The sequence below is a fragment of the Brassica napus genome, chromosome C3 (genome assembly GCF_020379485.1).
Source record: "Brassica napus cultivar Da-Ae chromosome C3, Da-Ae, whole genome shotgun sequence".
Taxonomy (NCBI): Eukaryota; Viridiplantae; Streptophyta; class Magnoliopsida; order Brassicales; family Brassicaceae; genus Brassica; species Brassica napus.
The window spans coordinates 19,957,494-19,976,654 of NC_063446.1; the positions used below are offsets into that span (position 1 = coordinate 19,957,494).

The 19,161-nt window shown below is 35.7% G+C and overlaps 2 protein-coding genes and 1 long non-coding RNA gene across 3 annotated transcripts; all 3 read right to left on the reverse strand.

Annotated features, from left to right (window-relative positions):
- Nucleotides 1-1,125: 1,125 nt before the first annotated feature.
- On the reverse strand, nt 1,126-2,011 carry LOC125583650. Its single transcript, XM_048750968.1, has 2 exons — nt 1,445-2,011; nt 1,126-1,370 (listed from the first exon to the last, which is right to left on the reverse strand). The coding sequence occupies exons 1-2, from the start codon at nt 1,970-1,972 to the stop codon at nt 1,176-1,178; spliced, it is 723 nt and encodes a 240-aa protein (XP_048606925.1). The 5' UTR covers nt 1,973-2,011; the 3' UTR covers nt 1,126-1,175.
- Nucleotides 2,012-8,999: 6,988 nt separating this feature from the next.
- LOC125583651 lies at nt 9,000-9,729 on the reverse strand. Its single transcript, XR_007320694.1, has 2 exons — nt 9,404-9,729; nt 9,000-9,319 (listed from the first exon to the last, which is right to left on the reverse strand). It is a non-coding gene; the product is annotated as an uncharacterized LOC125583651 (long non-coding RNA).
- A 196-nt stretch (nt 9,730-9,925) lies between these two features.
- On the reverse strand, nt 9,926-13,219 carry LOC125583652. The gene is made up of 8 exons (XM_048750969.1): nt 12,813-13,219; nt 11,965-12,027; nt 11,194-11,883; nt 10,973-11,104; nt 10,800-10,883; nt 10,647-10,706; nt 10,461-10,547; nt 9,926-10,369 (listed from the first exon to the last, which is right to left on the reverse strand). The coding sequence occupies exons 1-8, from the start codon at nt 13,116-13,118 to the stop codon at nt 10,145-10,147; spliced, it is 1,647 nt and encodes a 548-aa protein (XP_048606926.1). The 5' UTR covers nt 13,119-13,219; the 3' UTR covers nt 9,926-10,144.
- Between the last annotated feature and the right edge of the window lie 5,942 nt (nt 13,220-19,161).

Here is a 19,161-nt window from a genome sequence, read left to right on the forward strand (position 1 = left end):
AATCTCTGGTGATATAGAGATTGCTTTCCTCGCAGCTGCTGCCTTAGTTCTACCACGTGGTGTAATGACTATTACTCCGGTAGAGGTAGGAGTTCCCTTGGATTCTTCTTTCTCAGCCTCTTTCTCTTCTTGAACCTCTTTCTCAGCCTCTTTTTCAGCCTCTTTCTCACCCTCTTCCTCACCCTCTTTCTCTTCTTGAACCTCTTTCTCAGCCTCTTTCTCATCCTCTTTCTCTTCTTGAACCTCTTTCTCAGCCTCTTCCTCACCCTCTTTCTCAACCTCTTCCTCAGCCTCAGACTCATCATCAATTGTCCTCCAAAATTCTTCTGCTTGCACTCTCACTCTTTCCTGAAGCCTTAACAGAGAACTTTCTTCATCTGATTCCTCCACGTATTCTTCGCCTTTCTCAACAGAGTCACTGTTTTCTTTGTCTTTTTCAGGTTCTTGGTCTTTCTCTTCTTCACCCTTCTCATTGTTTTCTTTCTCACCATCCTTACTATTTTCCCCACACGAGACCACATCCTTTTCCTCGCCAGACTCACTGTTTTCCTTGTCTTCCTTAGCCTTCTCACTGTTTTCCTTGTCTTCCTTAGCCTTCTCACTGTTTTCCTTCCCTTCAGCTCTACCATAATCTCTATCATCCCATCCAAAATCCATATCTTCACCATAGTTCCTCTCCTCATTTTTGTTGCTCTCAATAGAAGTCAGATTTTCTTCTATTTTCTTAGCCCTTCTTCTAAGTTGACGCTGGTTCTTTTCAAATTTACTCATCCTCACATCCATATCACCCAGCTTTGCCTCCACCACTGATTTAAGACCAGAAAACACTTCACTCATGGCCCCCAAAATCTTTTCTTCCAGAGCTTTCAAGCTCTCCAATCCAGATTTAGAAGACGAATCTTCTAAAAACGTCACCTTTTCTTTGTCCTTCTTCTTTTTAAACACTTGTGCAGCAACATCTAAGTCGTATAGCGCTTTCCAAAATATCTTCTTCTGCTTCACATTTAGCCAGTGGTTCCAAGTATCACTTGTGCTTCCCTCACAATGATACTCTCGCTCCTCATCAATTATACGAGCCAGCATGATTTCCTCACCCACAATTGGCACCAACACACTGTTAATAACCTGAAAAAAAAACAGAAAAGGAAAATCAGTTTAAATTTTATTATATTCTTCTAGTTTCTACTACAAAGTATATATACATATACCTTTGTGTGTCCAAGTGCAGCATATATATCTTTCAAAGGATAGCCCTTCATGCTACTCTTTGTATTCCGGCTCTTGCACATCCTAGGACAATCTTCAGAAGGTGTGTCTGCAGATAGTCGAAATGTTTTCCCCAGCTTAGGAATACACTCAAAAGCCAAAATCTACACAAATATTGTAGCGCTGTCAGATTTACGGTTATAAAACAACTCATATTTGACTAAATTGTATGCTTCACCTCTAATGGAATTATGAATCCAGGAAAGCCGCATGCCGGGTGCACTTCACCCTTCAGAAGCTCCATCATATGCTTAATGTTCTTTATTGCATCTTCAAATGTCAAACGACCCCATGGAAATGTTCTGCAAACATCCAAATCTTCCACGATCCTTAAGATGAACGGGTCTACTGGTCCGGAATCCTTTGCCTGTCCTCTGATAACCCGACCAAGGAAGAACAAGACAGCCATCTTCAATCTATCATTGCATGGCGTCTTCATAGACAACAGCTTCTGCTCCACATCTGTTATGGTGATCTTCTTTAGTCCACCGAAGTAATAATCCACAAACTTCGTACTCCCGAGCTTCAAATATTTCCTTGGATACTCATGGCAGTCTAAGCCCGAGATGAGGGCATGCTCCCTCATAGAATAGCGGATGGGAACACCATTCAGACTAAACCATGCAACATCTTCTTCTTCAGTCGAAATGGTGCGCAAGAGTAACATCCATATTCCTTGGAGCTTCAGGTATTGTTCATCAGGCATGTGGAAGAAGTGACGAAATTGAGAATGGGTTGTGAACCATTTAACCTCCTCCTTAAGCTTCTTAATCACGTCCACTGTATTATTCACAAAGCACTTGGTTTGAATCTTGCAAGTCTTCGTGAACTTTGTGCTCTTGAAGTATAATTCAAGGGGCTGTGGTGGTTGCCTTGCCTGCAATCATAATATATATGTATTAGTCATTTGTTACTACTAAAACTAGTATACTTTCACACTGACAATGAAACGAGTGCAAAAACTACCTTAGATGATACAGCAGACATGTCATCACTTTCTGAATCAACAGAGAGAGAAACTACAGTCGTTTCTCTTGTCGGCTCATTCCCAGCTGAGACCGCCTTTCTAGCTCTAGTTCTACTGGAGACTCCAACGCACGTAGTAGATGGATTCTTTCTTTTTCGGCCCTTCATTTCCTGTACAAGAAGTTAGAAACGCTGTTAAGAACACAACAAGTCACCGTCAATTACTCCAAATGCAAACCGCATAGCAAACATCAATTATTACATCTCAACAATGTAATACTCAGAGGAAACTACTCACTTACGAAAGGAACGAAGATGGAGACTAGATTTCGTCGGAGAAAGAAGAAGAAACGAAGCGGTTCTCGATTCTAGAGAGTTGAGACCCGAGAAATAAGAGGGAGAGAGGACGTCTACGGAGAGATTGATGGATTCTTGATTTAGAAGAAGGAGGACGACGAAGAAAGCCACAACGCACGGAGGCTAGGGTTTCGTCGCAATCGCAAGAGGGAAGCCGGAGAGGAACGAGACGGGATTTAGATTTAGGTGGAGAGGGAGAGAGACAAAACGCTTCGTTTAGAGAATAGGATCCGGTTCAGTTTGGTTGGGTCGGGTAGAGCAGGTCGGGTTGGTAATAAGTTGGTTTCATTAAGGTCCCTAGCGTCTTTAACCACGTTCTACCCGATTTTATATTTAAAAAAAAATAAAAAATATATTATTTTTTATTACACGGTGAAATCAGCATTTCTAATGGAGAAGGAGGGGCATTTCGAGTTAAAGTCCGACGTGAGGATTCTATTCTATGGGTTTCGATCGGGTCTTTTGATCTTCCAGGATGTTGCTTAAGACGAATCGTCATGAGGAATCTCTGGTCGAGTTTCATTGGCGTCGTTTCGTATGAGATTCTTCTCCTCTGTAACCTACGGGTCCATTGAAGTCTCCCTTAGCAACCATCTTTACTTCTTCGACCACAACAGGCACGATCAATCATTCAAAGCGTATTCTCTCTTGGATAACACCTATAAAAAAAGTCAGCCTTCTTCCAGGTTCTTGCTTGGCTCAACGGCGGTGATGGAAGTATGGTGAATCGAGAGTGGTTCGGGCAGGACGGCTTAAAGCTCTAACGAGGCGATGCTGATAATAGTGACATCAAATTATTTCGGCGACCTACTCTGAAAATTACCAGTGAACCTTCTGATGTATCTACAGGTAAGAAAACATTAGTTTATAGCATTTATTGGTTTTATTACAGGGAAATGAAAAATATAGTTGCATGAAACCATTTCCTGAGCACTACAATAACAGCAGGTTAAAAATGACATCTCACCTTCGGAAGCGCCCGTCTTGGAATGAGAATTTTTGCATCAACGGTTCTGGTGGTTATATAATACAGGTATTGTTGAGGGGGCTCAGAGCGAGCAAGAGAATGGTCTCGGGTTTGGTAAGCTGTGGGTCTTTACAGTGGTAAGTTTTTCTCTTCATTTGTATTTGCTTTGAAAATTACAGTTAAAAGACATTTTGAGCTGTTAATGACTAAAGGCTACTCGATTATTTACAACAGGTTTCATAGCGATGTATGCTACATAAGCTAGCAGAGATGTCGATTGATACCTAACCTCCTGAGTCAGCATTTTATCTCGAAGGAAAAGGTGGATCTTGGAGTTCATTGAGAAACAGATCAAGTTGAATGGTCACATGGTGATTGTTCTTGCTGAAGAACAGGGAAAGAGTTGATGTGCAAAAGCATGGAATCTAACAGACGCCTCTGATAACAAGCTTCTTAAAGATGTCACTTCTGGCTACCACAAAGCATCAAGGTAAAAATTAGATTCAAACTTTCTCTTATGCAATTCCAGATAATTTTAAAACTCATCAGTGTGTTTTCACCTTTTTTTCTTCTCTGGTGATAGGATCATTTTAAGAAGATTAGCATGGTGATGAATCTCAAATACGTAGGTAACAAAAACCATGACCCTTTCTCCCCACTTTCAACTACTTGGATATTTTAAATTCATTTATTTGTTTCTTGCTTTTAGATCCTGCGTACATGATTCGGACTGTTTCTACCAATGCATCAAACACTGTTTACTTTAGGCTTCTTGCTCAGAGCGTTGTTCATGGTGCAGTGGCAGGTTACACTAGCTACATCAGTAGTCTTATCAATAGAAGACAAACATACATTCCTTACAGCGTAAGTTACTGATACAGATCAAACACATTTTTTGCTTTCAATCCCGGAAGGATACGAGTTGTGATTATATATGTTACAATGGAATAATCTGGTTCGACATAACAGAGTTGTGGTCTTGGAATCGTCCTGACCTGATCTTTTTTTATTGTTGTTGCAGAGGATAAAATATAAACAGAACAATGTGGTGATTACGGATAGAGTGTGGACAAGGCTAATGTCTTAAACGAATCAGCCCAGTTTCTTAGGCCCTAAGGATATAATCAAGGAGAAGAAAGAGCTGCCGGAAAAGCCACTTCTTAAAGTGAAAACTGTGATGGAGTTTTCGATTTTCCTCTGGCTACTAAAGATCAATAAGTGAAGGTCAGAACAGCATGTATTTCCAAAACATATATATTTAGAGTTTCCTTGAAACAATACGTTTTGGAGAAAGTGAAATAATTGTATGTTCTAGCGATTTCGCATATTCGTATCATTTTCAGCATGATGAGTTATAACACTTCTTATATTCGTTTAGTATTGTGCTCAAGACCAATCTTAAATGCGTAGATCGTAGAGCTTTCACGTTCTACACTACAAATAAGTGAACAAAGAACAACATTAAGCATTATTTTGTTAACAAGTTCAACACTAAGAATTGTCATTATTGTGAAGGAGAAAATAAAGAATCAGCATAATATTAAAGTTGAACGTGAAAGTCTACGGTGTGTTTTGATTCTGTAAATAACACAAATTGTATAGTTTATCACATTAAAAATATTTATTTTTCATTATCAAATAAATGTTATATAAAACAATTAATCTATTTCATTTATTTATTTATTTCAGATAGTTATTTTGTTTTTAAGATTTCAGGAAAAAACCTACCATTTTTAAAATCATAGTAAAATCAATATTAACAAATAAACCATGTATTTTAAATATATTTAAGTTTAATTTATTTTTCAATGATCTCAATACCAATGATGCAGGAAGTGAAAAAATATATTTTAATATATTTAAAAAATATTTCTTTTTAATATATCATGAAAATTGGTATCTCGACATAGACAGAAATCTTTGTACCCCAATGAAGAACCACCCATTATCATTTACATTACAATATCAAGCAAAATTAGAATTGAATGACAAACGAGAGTAATTTCAGAGAGCTTCACCAATTTTAGCACAACAAGAGAAGGTCGTTAAACATGGAAATGAAAACAGTGTAAACACGGGTTTACAACCTGACGAGCAGAATACCGAAAACATGAAATGTAAAGTCCTTCAAACTAGATCATTTGGTCGCACGAAGAAAGAAAAGAAATATCTATAGGGTTATAGTTTGTAATCACTTCACTGGGATAGAAAAGCAACGTATTACATGTGATTTAAACAAGAGACGTAACATTTTAGTCTGACAGGACAATAACATTCCACAAAAAAAAAAACAGAGACATTAGAAAATTAAAACAATTGTTAGATGTAAATTTGTTCGAACCGAAAGACCATAACATCACAACAACGATGATTCTATATATTAAAATCAGCTCACGGAATATTGTATGCATGGACGGCTCACTTAGTAATTAACACTAATGGCACTTACCACCAATATCAAATGTATCAAGAGAAATTCTCAAAAATACTACATTTATAATACCACTTTTCATGTTTACACTAACCACTTTTACCCTCACTTTTAAAGAGGAAAAAAAAAACATTTATAAATATTGGATTAACTACTCTAGATTTAGGGTTTAGATGAAGAGTGTGGTAGGTTTTTGAAATGTGAAATTTTGGATTCTAATAAATATATAAATAAATACTTAAAAATTTAATTAAAAAAATATTTCAAAAAGAAAACTTTTTTAAAAAAAATAAAAAAAAATTGGAAAAATAAATTATAAAAAGTTCAAATTTGAAAAAGTATAATTCTAAAACAGAAAAAAAGTTTTTTTTTATTTATTTAAATATTTTTTTATTATATACATAACAAGGGTATAAGAGTATTTTATCTGTTACTGAAGAAGTTATTATTCAAAATGTTTTTTTAGTAATGGTAAACATGAATAATTGTACCAACAAAGTAAACATGAAAATTCTCCATGTATAAAATAGCTTAGATTTTCAATTTCCGTTACCACCTCACCCAAAGTATATAGTAAAATTTTAATATAAACACACTTAACATTTATAAACCCTTAACACACAAAAATACTTAAAAACCATCAACGCCATTGTACACTCCTCTTGCAAATCCTAATATGAAACACATACAATAAAAATATACAATTATATAGTAATATACATCACACGACAATCATATCCCGCGCGTAATGCGGACTGACCCTAGTGTATCATAAATTTTAGATGAGTTTTAAATATAATTTTACAAAGTATTATAAAATACCTGTTAAGAAAAATAGAAATAAATTGCATCGTGAATATAAAAGCAAACAATATAATGTTTTATTTGTACTTATATAAGCTACATATATATAAGTGATTAATTTATTATTTTAATGGAACTATATATCAACATAAAAGTTTATGAAAAAAATATTATCTTATTATTTTATCGATTTGTGTTATATTTTTGAATCGGTCTAATTCGGAACTAACAAAATTTATTAGTTTAATATATTTATTAATTTATCGGCTAATAATTTATAGATTTTTTATTTATTAACTTTATGAGATTCATTCAACAACAAACATCGTGGTGTCGGAGTGCATCCCACATCATGAACTTTTACTTTGGAACTTCAACAACATGTTCATAATCAACAACAAATATAATTGCCTCTCTGAGTTTTACTTAGCTTTTCTAATTCCATTGACATTTAAGTTTGGCAACTTGCATAGTTAATTCAAATACTATGAAACTGATACTGAGTGTATCTGCATGCATATACTAACACAAAATCATTTGTACAACCACTAGAAAGGCCAAGAAGATTTCTTTATTGATCTTCTGGTTTGTCCTCATAAGCATAATTGACATCGTTTCTTCACAAGAATGTAACAACATTGGCTTTTGGTTTTAACCGAAAGTACTTCTGATCAGTAGCGGACCCAGGAGTGAAATTGACTGGGGTCAAAAAATAATTAAAGTGTCTCTGCTGGGCTTTGAAGTCCATCCTCCCCTAGTACCGAGAACCGAACAAATATCCAAATATATATAAACATTAATTATATATACATATAACATAACTAAATATATGTACATAATATTTAAAAATCTATCTAAAGTATACAATTTTTTTTTTTTTAAATATCAAAATATATTCGAACTACCCAAAATTATTCAAAAACATCAAAATATTTTGATTTGAAATATCCAAAACAATCTGAATTATCCGAATGATACTTAATTACTTGATATTTTACCCAAAATATCTGAAGTGTTACTTGAATTACCCAAAATAATCAAACCAAAACCAAAGCCAAAAGGGAACCAAACATTTTGTGGGTATCAGATAACATTTTATGGGTATCAGATGGTTTCTCGATTTACTATCCAAACCAACCCAAACGCAAAACTACCCAAACCGATCTGAACCAATACTTTGTTGGCCCAATCCGAAATACCAAATCCAAACCGATATCCGAAATATGTGATACCAAAATGCGCAGGCCTAGTCTATAAGATTAACTTGTGTCTATTTACTTCGGGTTGTGTCGATATCCGAAGTTCTTTGTCACTCTTTCAGACAACGAAGAAAAGAAAAAGAGAGAGAAAGAGATGACGACGAGAAACAGAGAGAGAGAGACAACGACGACGACGTGAAATAGAGAGAGAGACGACGACGACGACGACTAAGAACAGAGGAGAAAGAGAGAGAGGCAAAGAGAAGAATGACCAAGTACGGAGGAGAGAGAGAGAGACGAAAAACAGAGAGAGAAACGATCAGAAAGAGTGACAAAGAACTTCTCCACTGATCATGAGCAGCTCAGCCTCATCTTCTTGGCGACAGAGAACAATGGGAGGTGAGGCTGTGATAGATGAGATTGGAAAGGTGGATGCAAAACATGATGACTTGTGAATGATGTTCATGATCTGCAACAGAGTGTGATGAAGCGCTTTGAGTTTCAAGAAACAAGGCTTGAGAAGATGGAAGAAGAAGCCATGAGAACTAAGATGAGTGAAGAGATGATTGAAAGCTATGATAGGATATGGTTTTTTGGAAAGGGGTCTGCTAACTGAATGATCACATTCTCTTATGTGTTTAGACTTATGAAAGACTCTTATGTGTTTAGTGTCGAAAATGGTCATGTTCTTTATGTGGATTTGTGATGTTAAGTTTAGAACATGAGTTTGACTTGTTATGATCGAAAATTATGCTTGGTTTTGCATTTTTATGCTTAGAGTTTTAAAGAATAAAGTGTTTGTTTTTCCTGTTCTTCATGCCTTTCTCATCAGATTTTTTTTTGCTGGAGAACTTGTAAGTTCAAGTAACTCAGAATCGAGAAAGTATGTTGATAATCATGATCACAACGATTGTCTTCTTGCAAGAAAGCTAAGAACACTAAATGACGTTGCTGGCTTGTTTTGGTAAATATTTTTTTTTAACTTATATTTTAGCTGCATCATTAGAAATAGAGTAGTAGAAGATAAAAACACAGAATTTAAAACAAAAGCCACGGAGTACAGACCCTAATAACAAAAGCCACACAAGTACGCCACATCAAGTGTTAACTAGTCTTGAGCTTGAGAAGATTGAGTAGGTTGTGTAAGTCTGATATCTTCGTGGACTCGATCTCATACTCAAATCTACCAAGAGTATCCTCAGCTTCATCCATCTTATCTCGTTTTCCAGATTTCATGTCTTCCTCGTACTCTCTCATAACCTCCTTTCTAAGTCTTTCTTCTCTGTTTCAACCATGGTGTCAGCACTTTCCTTTTCACCTCTTTCATTTCTGTAAAAAAAAAAAATTCAAACTCAAATCCAGACATAAACAATAACGAAATCTCGGTTAAACAAGCTTAAAAATTCTCCATACCTAAAAACAACAGCCCCTTCAACATTCCTCACTGTCTCTCTCTCCTCCACATCTTCCTTGTTCCTCACGGTCTCTCTCCCCTCAGCATTCTCTTCTCTCGTTTCTCTCTCTCTCTCTCTCTTTTTCTGTCATCTTCTTCGTAATAAGTGTCGTGAAGCAGAGACACGAGCCCTAATTTCAATTAGATAGCCAATCTGTTTTTTTTTTTTAAAGTCGGGTCAAGTTTTTTAATTGTCGGGTCGGGTCTGGTTTTTTTTTAATTGGGCAATCGCTGTTTTCTAAACGCGTTTTTAATTTATCTAATTGCAATTTCGAAATTAATTAGAAAGGGAGATTAAAAAAGTTTGGGGGGGGGGGGGGGAGACTTAAAGAGAAAGTATATGATCTGGTGGGTTTATGAAGAGCTTCATAGTTTGGGGGGAAATAAATAGGGTCAGTGTATCTAAGGGGGAGAATAGGCAGGCAACCCATTTACTTCCCTACTCGGATTGTGTATTGTCGATAAACGTATAAAGACGATTGTTGACAAATCAAAGAGAGGACCCATGAGCTTAGTACACATGAGAAGGTTTCATAGACAATCGTTACATGCCAATAACCCAAGTCTTGGTTTTATTGTCATGCATAAGCTTTACCAAACTTAACTATACGGTTAATCATATGTTATAATGAAACCAAGTTCAATTTATACTCCAAATCATAAGCATCCTGTTGAAAGTTGAAAACCCTTAACATACTAATTTACTCTGGTTTCTTGGTGGCTACAGGGTTGTTGTTAGCACTGGAGACATTGATAATCTTCAAGGACTCTTCTGTCGCTTTCTTCTCACCTTCACGAGGACTGGTCAAATTCTTATCTACCACCTCACTCTCTTTTCCTTTGGCAGGTTTTGCAGTGTCAATAGTCAGAGTTGACACCTCATCCCTCGAGGCGTACCAAGAATGTCCACATGCAATACACTCCAGCTAAATGCATAAAACAGAACCAGGAATGTGATTATTAGGATCCATGGATATGCACATTACGAGAAGAAGACTATGGAAAAGCACAAAGAACCTCGTAGCGATCTCCATGCCCAGCTTGGATGATATCCCTCAGACCAACTTTAATTTCACTGCATCTCGGGCATCTTGCATCAGTCATCTGCACCCATAACCAAGACATGACATGGTCAAATGACATTCCCCAACTGAAATCAAACAAACTAGATAAAACTTAGATTGTCAGAAATGGATAAAAAACCTGCATTCGTTCCGCATCATCAGGCTCCTTCTTCTCTGTTTCCTCAGCAGTTAGACCCTCCTGAATCCCATTAAAAAAAAAAAACAAATCTTTATTCGCAATCACATGGAAGGAGAATCTGTATACAAATCTGTACCATAACAAGTCCCTAACCTTTAGCTCGGTGGGTGACATGTTCAAAATCTTTGCAGGTTCTAACTCGCCATTGAGTAATCGTCTAGCCAGCAGAGCAGTGTTCTGCAGACGAAACAAAAAATGGAATTACTGTGAAGTACTTGGAAGAAACGCCAATAGTAATTTTTTATGTCATGGATGCAGATTCTCACCTTTAGATTGAAAACCAATGTTCTCATCTTCTGATTATACTTAACATAATCCGATGCAAGAGAAGCATGTAAGGCCAGCTCAAGAGCACACACCGGAGGAACAGCAGCATCTGGCCAGAGGAAACTCTCATCCTATCAAGCAATTTAAACCAAAAGGTTATTCTAGCAACTACTTAATATTTGGAATGTGATCAAAAGTATATAAACGTTTAGTTAGAGACCTTTGACATATTTTTGTGAGATCCATTATCAGCCACCTTTGCTTCATCGCCATCTTGTTTGTTCTCAGCGGTATAGCATATGTTCTGAACAGCTTCCAGAAGTTTCGACAACCACTTGTCGCGATGAGCATCACCAGTCAGCGAATCAAACTTCTGTAAGACAGAATGATACTCTGATGAAATAGCAGCGCTTCCAGGTGTCTCAGGCTTTAAATATGCATCTTCCTCCTTTTTGACATCAACAGGAGCCAAGCTCACTTTCCGGAAAGATCTTTTAGTCTTCAACAGATTCTCCAGATCAGCATGGACTTCCTCAGGTTCAAGGTCAGGAAGATCGCCCAGTCGGGCCATCGACTTTTCGACGAGGAGGTCGATCTCATGCTGCTTTGTGTCTTCATAGTCCTTATCAGTCAGCTTCCAGAGCTTCTTCTCAACGGTATCATACACCTTCCGTACGATGAAACCAGGGTTGACTTTGCGTTTGGGAAGTTGCTTGTGGGCTGGAACGAAATAGACCACGCATCTGTGCATAACGGATTCTGCTGGCACCTCATCACGATGGAAACTGTAGAAGAGTTCTCGTGTGTCACTTGATTGCCAGTTTCCGCCACCCTTTTTCTCTGCTTCTTCTGGACGGTAAAACCACTGTCCCAGAATCATCATGCTTCCATCTTTTGTTTGGGTGATATCCTGCCAAAAAATAAAACAAGTCAAGCGGATGATACAACAAGAACTGGTGAGCATATACACAATCTAGCAGCACACTAGTACCTTGATAATGGCAACATATGGCTTTTGACTTTTGTCTTCTGGAACCAACAGCACCGGGTCCTCCTGTGCAAGAAAGGAAATGTCAGAACAAATGGTCTCTTAGCAATGTGCAGTAAGAAACTATAATATTTGCACAATGGTTATACGCCGCTAGAAATCTAAACTGCAAAAACCAGAGAGAAGCATCCATCAAACACTTCAATGGGTATCAAATAAAGTGACAACAACCATGAGAGTATAAGACCATTTTATACATCTGAATCTGTTCAAAGACTATAATATCTATTGCTAACAACCAAGTAAACCCAAGACAGCAATTGATTCTAATCATGTCACGTAGACATCAATGTTCCTTACAACAATGTAATAACAGCAAGCAATGGAACAAGGTAATAACTGTAGACCCAATTACGGATTAAAAAAGAAACTAAACCAACACTGAGTGCGTTCTAGCATACGTGATGAGTTCCACATCCCTAAAGTTCACAACTTTCAATTGAAAACCTATAGATTGGAATCACAGAAGAAAAATCCGTCATAATGCATCAATCGAGGTAGAACCAGAACCCTAGAAACCCAAAGTGAACAGAACACAACTGACCAGTTCGTTGTAGTAACATCAAGGTACATTGCAGAACCAATCAGGAAAACAAAATCTAAACCAAATCCCTAAATTTCACAACTTTTCAATTCCAAACCTCAAAGATTGGATCAGAAACATGAACAAAACCGCAAACTCAGACAAAACACAACATCAAGCAGTAGAACAAGGTGCACTGCACTCAGTGAATCCCAAATCCCTAAATTTCAAAACTTTCAATTCAAAACCGGAAGCGAACACAACGCACCAGTTTGTATCTGTTGCCGTCATACTCGAATTGCTCGAAGTGGGTTCTTCGCCCTTTGCCTTTACCCGTAACCTTAACCGATTCACCAACCGGATTCGCGTCTTCGGGCCTCTCTTCTTCTTCTTCTTCTTCCTCCTCTTCCACATCGTCTTCGAAATCTTCGTAAAGCTTCACCGTCTTACGCTTCCTCCGCTTCCCCTCCGTTGCTTCCTCAGGGCTCCTCGAGTTCCGTACCTTGGCCCTCCTCGCAGGGACATCGTCTTCTTCGTCGCTCGAGACTTGAGCAAATCGCCGAGACACCACCATTTTTTGCCTGCGCCGAGAATCGAGAAAATAGGAGGACTTGATTTGTAGGAATATTTATAACCTTTATTTCTTTCTTTCATAATTATGGATGGATCCTCCTATTTCTTTTATATATATTATTATAATATTTCAATTTATTATTCCAATCAATTTTGTCTACTAGGATAAAATAAATTATGGATTATCCATTTAGATATGGATCCACTTTTGATTAAAAAAACAATTATTTCAACTTTTTTTTTTCATATGAACTATTTTAATGATTTTTTCTATTTTTAATTATTTTAAATTTTTTAAGTCATTCCTTATTTAATATGTATGATGACGATGGTTTTTTTTTTAATATAAAACTGTTATAAGAAAAAATTGAAGATTAAATAGTAAAGACCGACTATCCATGGCTAATAAACTTCTCAATCCTGCTCATTCGGTTTGTGGATCCATTCCATGCAAGGGACAATTTAATTAATATTTGTATATTGACCTTGTAATTATTACACGATCTTTTCCGGTGCTTTGGTTTCATTCGTATAATATCACAAATCATTTAATTCTAGAGTTCGAAACATGTGTGAAACAAAAAAGGTATGCACATTTTGACGACATTGGTAGCCAAACAAATGCTCTTAAGTCTTTTCATATACCACAAACTGGGATGTTACAGTTTTCTCAATGAGCATGAAATCAAGATTATGTTGGTGAAGATGAGTTTCGCTATACGGTAACATTCAGAAGATACTCATCTTAGAAAATTGTGATTAACCTTGTATCTATATATTGTCTATGATGGGTTTTCATGTCCATTGCTTCGATAAATAACAGTTTTCGATAAATCTAATATATTATTTCTCAGTCAACCATGGTGGAAGATGTTCTCCTAATGTTTTCCCCCATCTAAATGCTTGACCATTTCTCCTATAGGGATGATCCGCATCCAAAAACTTTGTCATAATCAAACCAACCATGTTTTTGTCTATGATTCATCCAACCTGACAACATGTAATACGATGGATAATCACTTATTGTCCACATTAACGTTGCTCACATTTTGAATTTTTCTTTCCTATAAATATCAAGCGCCTCCACAACATCCTTTCATAAGCTATGCAATTCTTCAATCAACGGTTGAAGGTAAATGTGTAGGCTTTTCTTTGGTTGTTTGGGACCGGGCACTAGTACCAAAAGAAAAAAAAAATTCATGCACATTCCCAATTGTAAGGAATTACAATAATGTACCAAACATAATGTATTTCACCATTTATACCAATCTGATTAAACTCATATGTTGAAAACCACAGATAAATATTACGAATTTCAGCAGCCAAAGCTAGATATACCTCATTAAAGTGCTTCCACGCTATGGCATCAGATGGGTGATACATCTCGCCTTCTGGAGACGCATGTTCCTTATGTGATATATGGTGTTTTATACATCTTGTATATATGCTTTTCAATTGGTTTTCAAGTCTTTATCGAGTCTTCCTAGTCCTTTTCGAGTCATTACAGGTCTGGAGTTGCATTGGATGGTAGATGGACTAGCTGGAACAAAAGAGGCAGACAATAGTGCAATTTGATGATTTTCACGCAGAACAGTCTTGATGACTATTTCGGAAAGCGGAGCAACCCGAGTGACTGTTCCGAGTATCTGTTCCAGCGGCAGAGATTTTTAAGGAAACTACAACCTATTTCAGGATTTGCCCTAATCTCTCTATTTTCTCTCCCAGCCGCTTGTGGCTTTGATATATCTTCTTTTTATGTTTCTTCTTATTATTCTACGCTACTTTTTACACAAGAAACCGGACCTTAGAGTTGGAGACTTGAGATTTTGCTACTTTGTAAAAGGGAGAAGGCCATCTCTCTCAATTTAGAGAAGAACCCCCTGAACCCTATTACTTTATTTCAGTCGTATTTCATGTTACTTTATATCTCTGTCTCTGTGTTTTCTTGTTTTGTGGCTGAGTAGTCAGCTTGCTTAGTCTAGGGTGTTAGGGTGTTAGATTTGTGAGCTTGACATAGATAAATTATAAATCGATTGTCTTCATTCACTGTTGTTCTTAAGGCTTGCATCAAGTTAACCACTTAGTGCCTGATTCTAGGTTTAATATATTCATCAAAAGTGTTATAGGTTGCTAGACATAAATTGAATGAGCATCATATCCCTAACCAGCGAAAGTAGATGTTAGGGTGTTTTGTGAACATATCGGACTTGATCTCTATTGCTTGCTGTCGCATCTTGATCCAAACGAGAGTTTAGGTATCAAAATCGATCAGCATAGGGAGCAGTACCACGACAATGGACTGTTCTACTTGAGTGATCCGAGTTCTAGACTTGCTCTTAATTAAACTTGAATAATTGTTTGGCTCACACCTGTTTAACACCGACCAAACCACCCTAGGCTAGCATTTTAATCATCTGAAATCTTTAATTAATCTTGTTACTTGTTTCTCACGAAACCCTCAAATCTTAAAACCCCCAATTGTTTTAGCTTGATATTGATCCCATACAGATAAAGTGTAATAGTTGGTCTCTGTGGATTCGATCCTAAAGTGCTAGATCGACATACCATTCGATTGTGGTAATGTGCACATTAGGTTAATTGGTGTGCGTATACACATAATTTCATTATGCCACCACATCTTGGAAGCTGCTGCCTCGAGTTGGTATAGACGCTTCAGACGATCTGAAATCGGCATGTGAAACATTATGTATTTTGGTATGTTATTTTCCTTTGCCATTGGTCGGATGGTATCAATCTTCACCACAACGGACCAACTTCGAATTTCTCCCTTCAAAAATAGTGTTTCATTCTTCTCGTATGCATCAATCTTCTGGACTGGTAACTCAAACGCTCATGTCAGCGTCTTTGTTTTGTAATATGATGATGAAGCTTTATTCGGCTGCGGAAGCATTTTTTAAATGCTTCAAATATCTCATCAACACGTTTTTACGTCGAATTTTAATCTGTCTTTACTTTCATCATTTGCGAAGCAACATACAACTAAGAAATTTCTTCTTCAAATCTATCATAAATCAATTGAGTAGCTGCTTCAAGTGCTTCAAAAACACTATCATGATATGGCTACGCCATGTCCTTCTCTTCCATAGTTTCTCTCATGTATTTTGGAAATATGTCTTATCCCATGTACGCCTAAAGTGAAAAATCCCAGACGGGTGCGGGTAATTTTATTTTAGGTTGTTAGTTTTTTATATGAGTTTTACTTTTAGAGATTTAGATGTTATTTTTAGGATTAAGTGTTAATTTAGCTTTCACATGTTATTTTTAAGATTTAGATGTTAATTTTAGGATTAGTGAGTTTAATTTTTTTTGTGAAATATTCATTTTTTTTTTCAAATTTAAACATATTTTGGATTTTAAAATAATTATGTTATTTTCAAAACATTTTCCAAACATTGTTTACATTTTACCAATTTCTTATTTTTTTATAAATATTTTCAATAAATAAAAAACGTTGTAAATATTTTATAATAAAAGTTTTTTTGCAAAAAAAAATATTTTTACAAGTTCCCAAAATCTTTTAAGAAGTTGTATAAACAAAAACAATAGATCAAAAGTAATGTTTTATTGATCAATAGAGCAGTAGTACATCATACTGGTCCGGAAAACCCTAGTTCTAGTTGTATGATTCTATAATCAAAGTGTATAATAGTCGATCTTCTTCTTCTAGGGTTGAATAGTCCCTTTTGTAGGAAATTGTAGTATAAATCTAGGTTAGATCCCTTCCATATGAATTAATTATGCTGTTTTCAAAACATTTTCAAAACATTGCTTACATTTTAAAATTTTATTAAATTCTTTATAAATATTTTCAATAATAAAAAAAAAGTTTTAAATATTTTATAATAAAAATGGTTTGGCAAAAAAATATTTTTAACAAGTTCCCAAAATCTTATAAGAAGTTGTATAAACAAGAAGAATAGATCAAAATAATGTTTTATAGAGCAGGAGTACATCATATTGGTCCATAAACCTTAGTTCTAGTTGTATGATTTTATAATCGAAGTGTATAATAGTCGATCTTCTTATTCTAGGGTTTAATAGTCCCTTTTATAGGAAACTGTAGTATAAATCTAGGTTAGATCCTTCTATATCCCTAAAATATGGAATATCTCTCTTTAATAAAAACAAATTCCATTTTACCCATAGGCATCAGGAAAACGCACCTGGAAGCTGCAAGTCATCTACGTAGAAGAAGAAGGTCGATGTCCTGCACAGTCTCTGATGTGGTTTCAGAATCAGATACATAAATCATGCTCCTACGTTCATACGGGTGAGCAGACTTCTGATGGTTTTGACGGTTGACCGAGTGGGAAAGTTGTTTATCCAGGTTGGCCTTCGACTCTTGACATCATAACGTTTTCTTCTGTAATTTCAGCTCCACATATGAAAGATCCATTTTCACTGCACCTAATTATTAGTAACCGGGATTTAATCCATCAGTTATTAGTAACCGGGATTTAATCGGTTCAGGGCTAAACCGGATTGGTTCCTTTCGGCACCCGGAGATGGAAGATCATCTTAATTTGGAAGATAAACGCCGAGTTCTTTTACTCTTTAAAAACTTCTTACAAATTTATCGAGATAAGTTTTTCCTCTTAGGATGAATTGGGGGAAGGGACTTATCATTGGAGATTGATTATCCTTCGGATAATGCCCATAAAAAAATATAACTCCGCTTAATTTAGTAAGTTGGCAAGAGCTTATGCCAACTTGGAGACAAAAAAAGAAAGGCGAGTACATAAAGAGAAGAACGAGAAAACCATTATTTACAAACACACGCTTCTCGACACAAGAGCTAGGGTTTTCACTATTCTCTTTGTTCTTGCCGAGCTAATCATCTTTTCACATAAACTCAGTCTTTACTCTTGTAATGTGTCTCTTGATTAATCAATAAAAATCTTTTAAATAATTCACCATCAAATTTTTGTACACATCCTGTTCCTGTACATGCCGATTCAGATTAAACATCAACAAATAAACCCAACGATACACTTTCGTCGGAAATACACTGTTTTTTCTTTGTAGTGAAAGGCTTTTATAGTAGTGTAGTAAGTTGTCTCACATACTGGGCTAATGCTACTGCATTTTACAAATTGACATCATTCTCACAATGGGTCTCTCTGCGTGATAACGTTGTAAGTTGGACACTGAAAAGTTTAGCAGATCAGGCGACACTCTCAAGTCTATAGACTGAAGGACACAAGAGTTTTCATGAAAACCAAGCTCAGACACCTACTGCAATCTTCAGATTCATCGACTGCTTCATAAGTGATGAGATTCTTGGGAAGAGGACAATCGCACACTTCAATCCCTTTAGAAGTGACCAAACTCACTTTTTACAACATGTTAACTCAGCCTTCTTTGATTTTTCTTTTTGAAGGCTGACTTGGCATATCATTAGCATAAACATTATGCTCCTCATTATCCAATCAACAATTTTTTAAAAGCATTTAATTAGAATAACATTTATGATGCAACTGCTCTCCAAATGCTCTCTACCCAATGCTTTCATATGAAGTTTTTGATAGAGCATTTGCATTTAAAATATATAAAATTCTTGAAATAATTTAATAGAATTAATTTATTTTATATTATAGTATTACAAATTTTATATATAACCAAATTTTTTATATTTTTAAAAATTAATTTTTATTTTTTTTAAATTCAAAAACTAATTTTAATAAAATAGTACTTAAAAAGAAACTTAAATGAATATAAAATTTTTCAATAAAATTATTTTGCTTTTAAAATATAATTAATTAAATATAATTCATTATTATCAATAAAATTTAAAAATTAGTAAAAATATATATTATAAATATAATGTATCTATATTATTCAGAAATAAACTAATTATATTTTATATACTAATTTATAAGATAATTTTATATATAAATAATCATCAATTGCTATACCAATCACTGTATTAATTGCATTTATAAGAGCATTCTGATTATGTAGCATAATGCTTCTATAGCATAATGCAACTGCTTTGCCATCTGCTTTACCAGTCGAAATCGAAA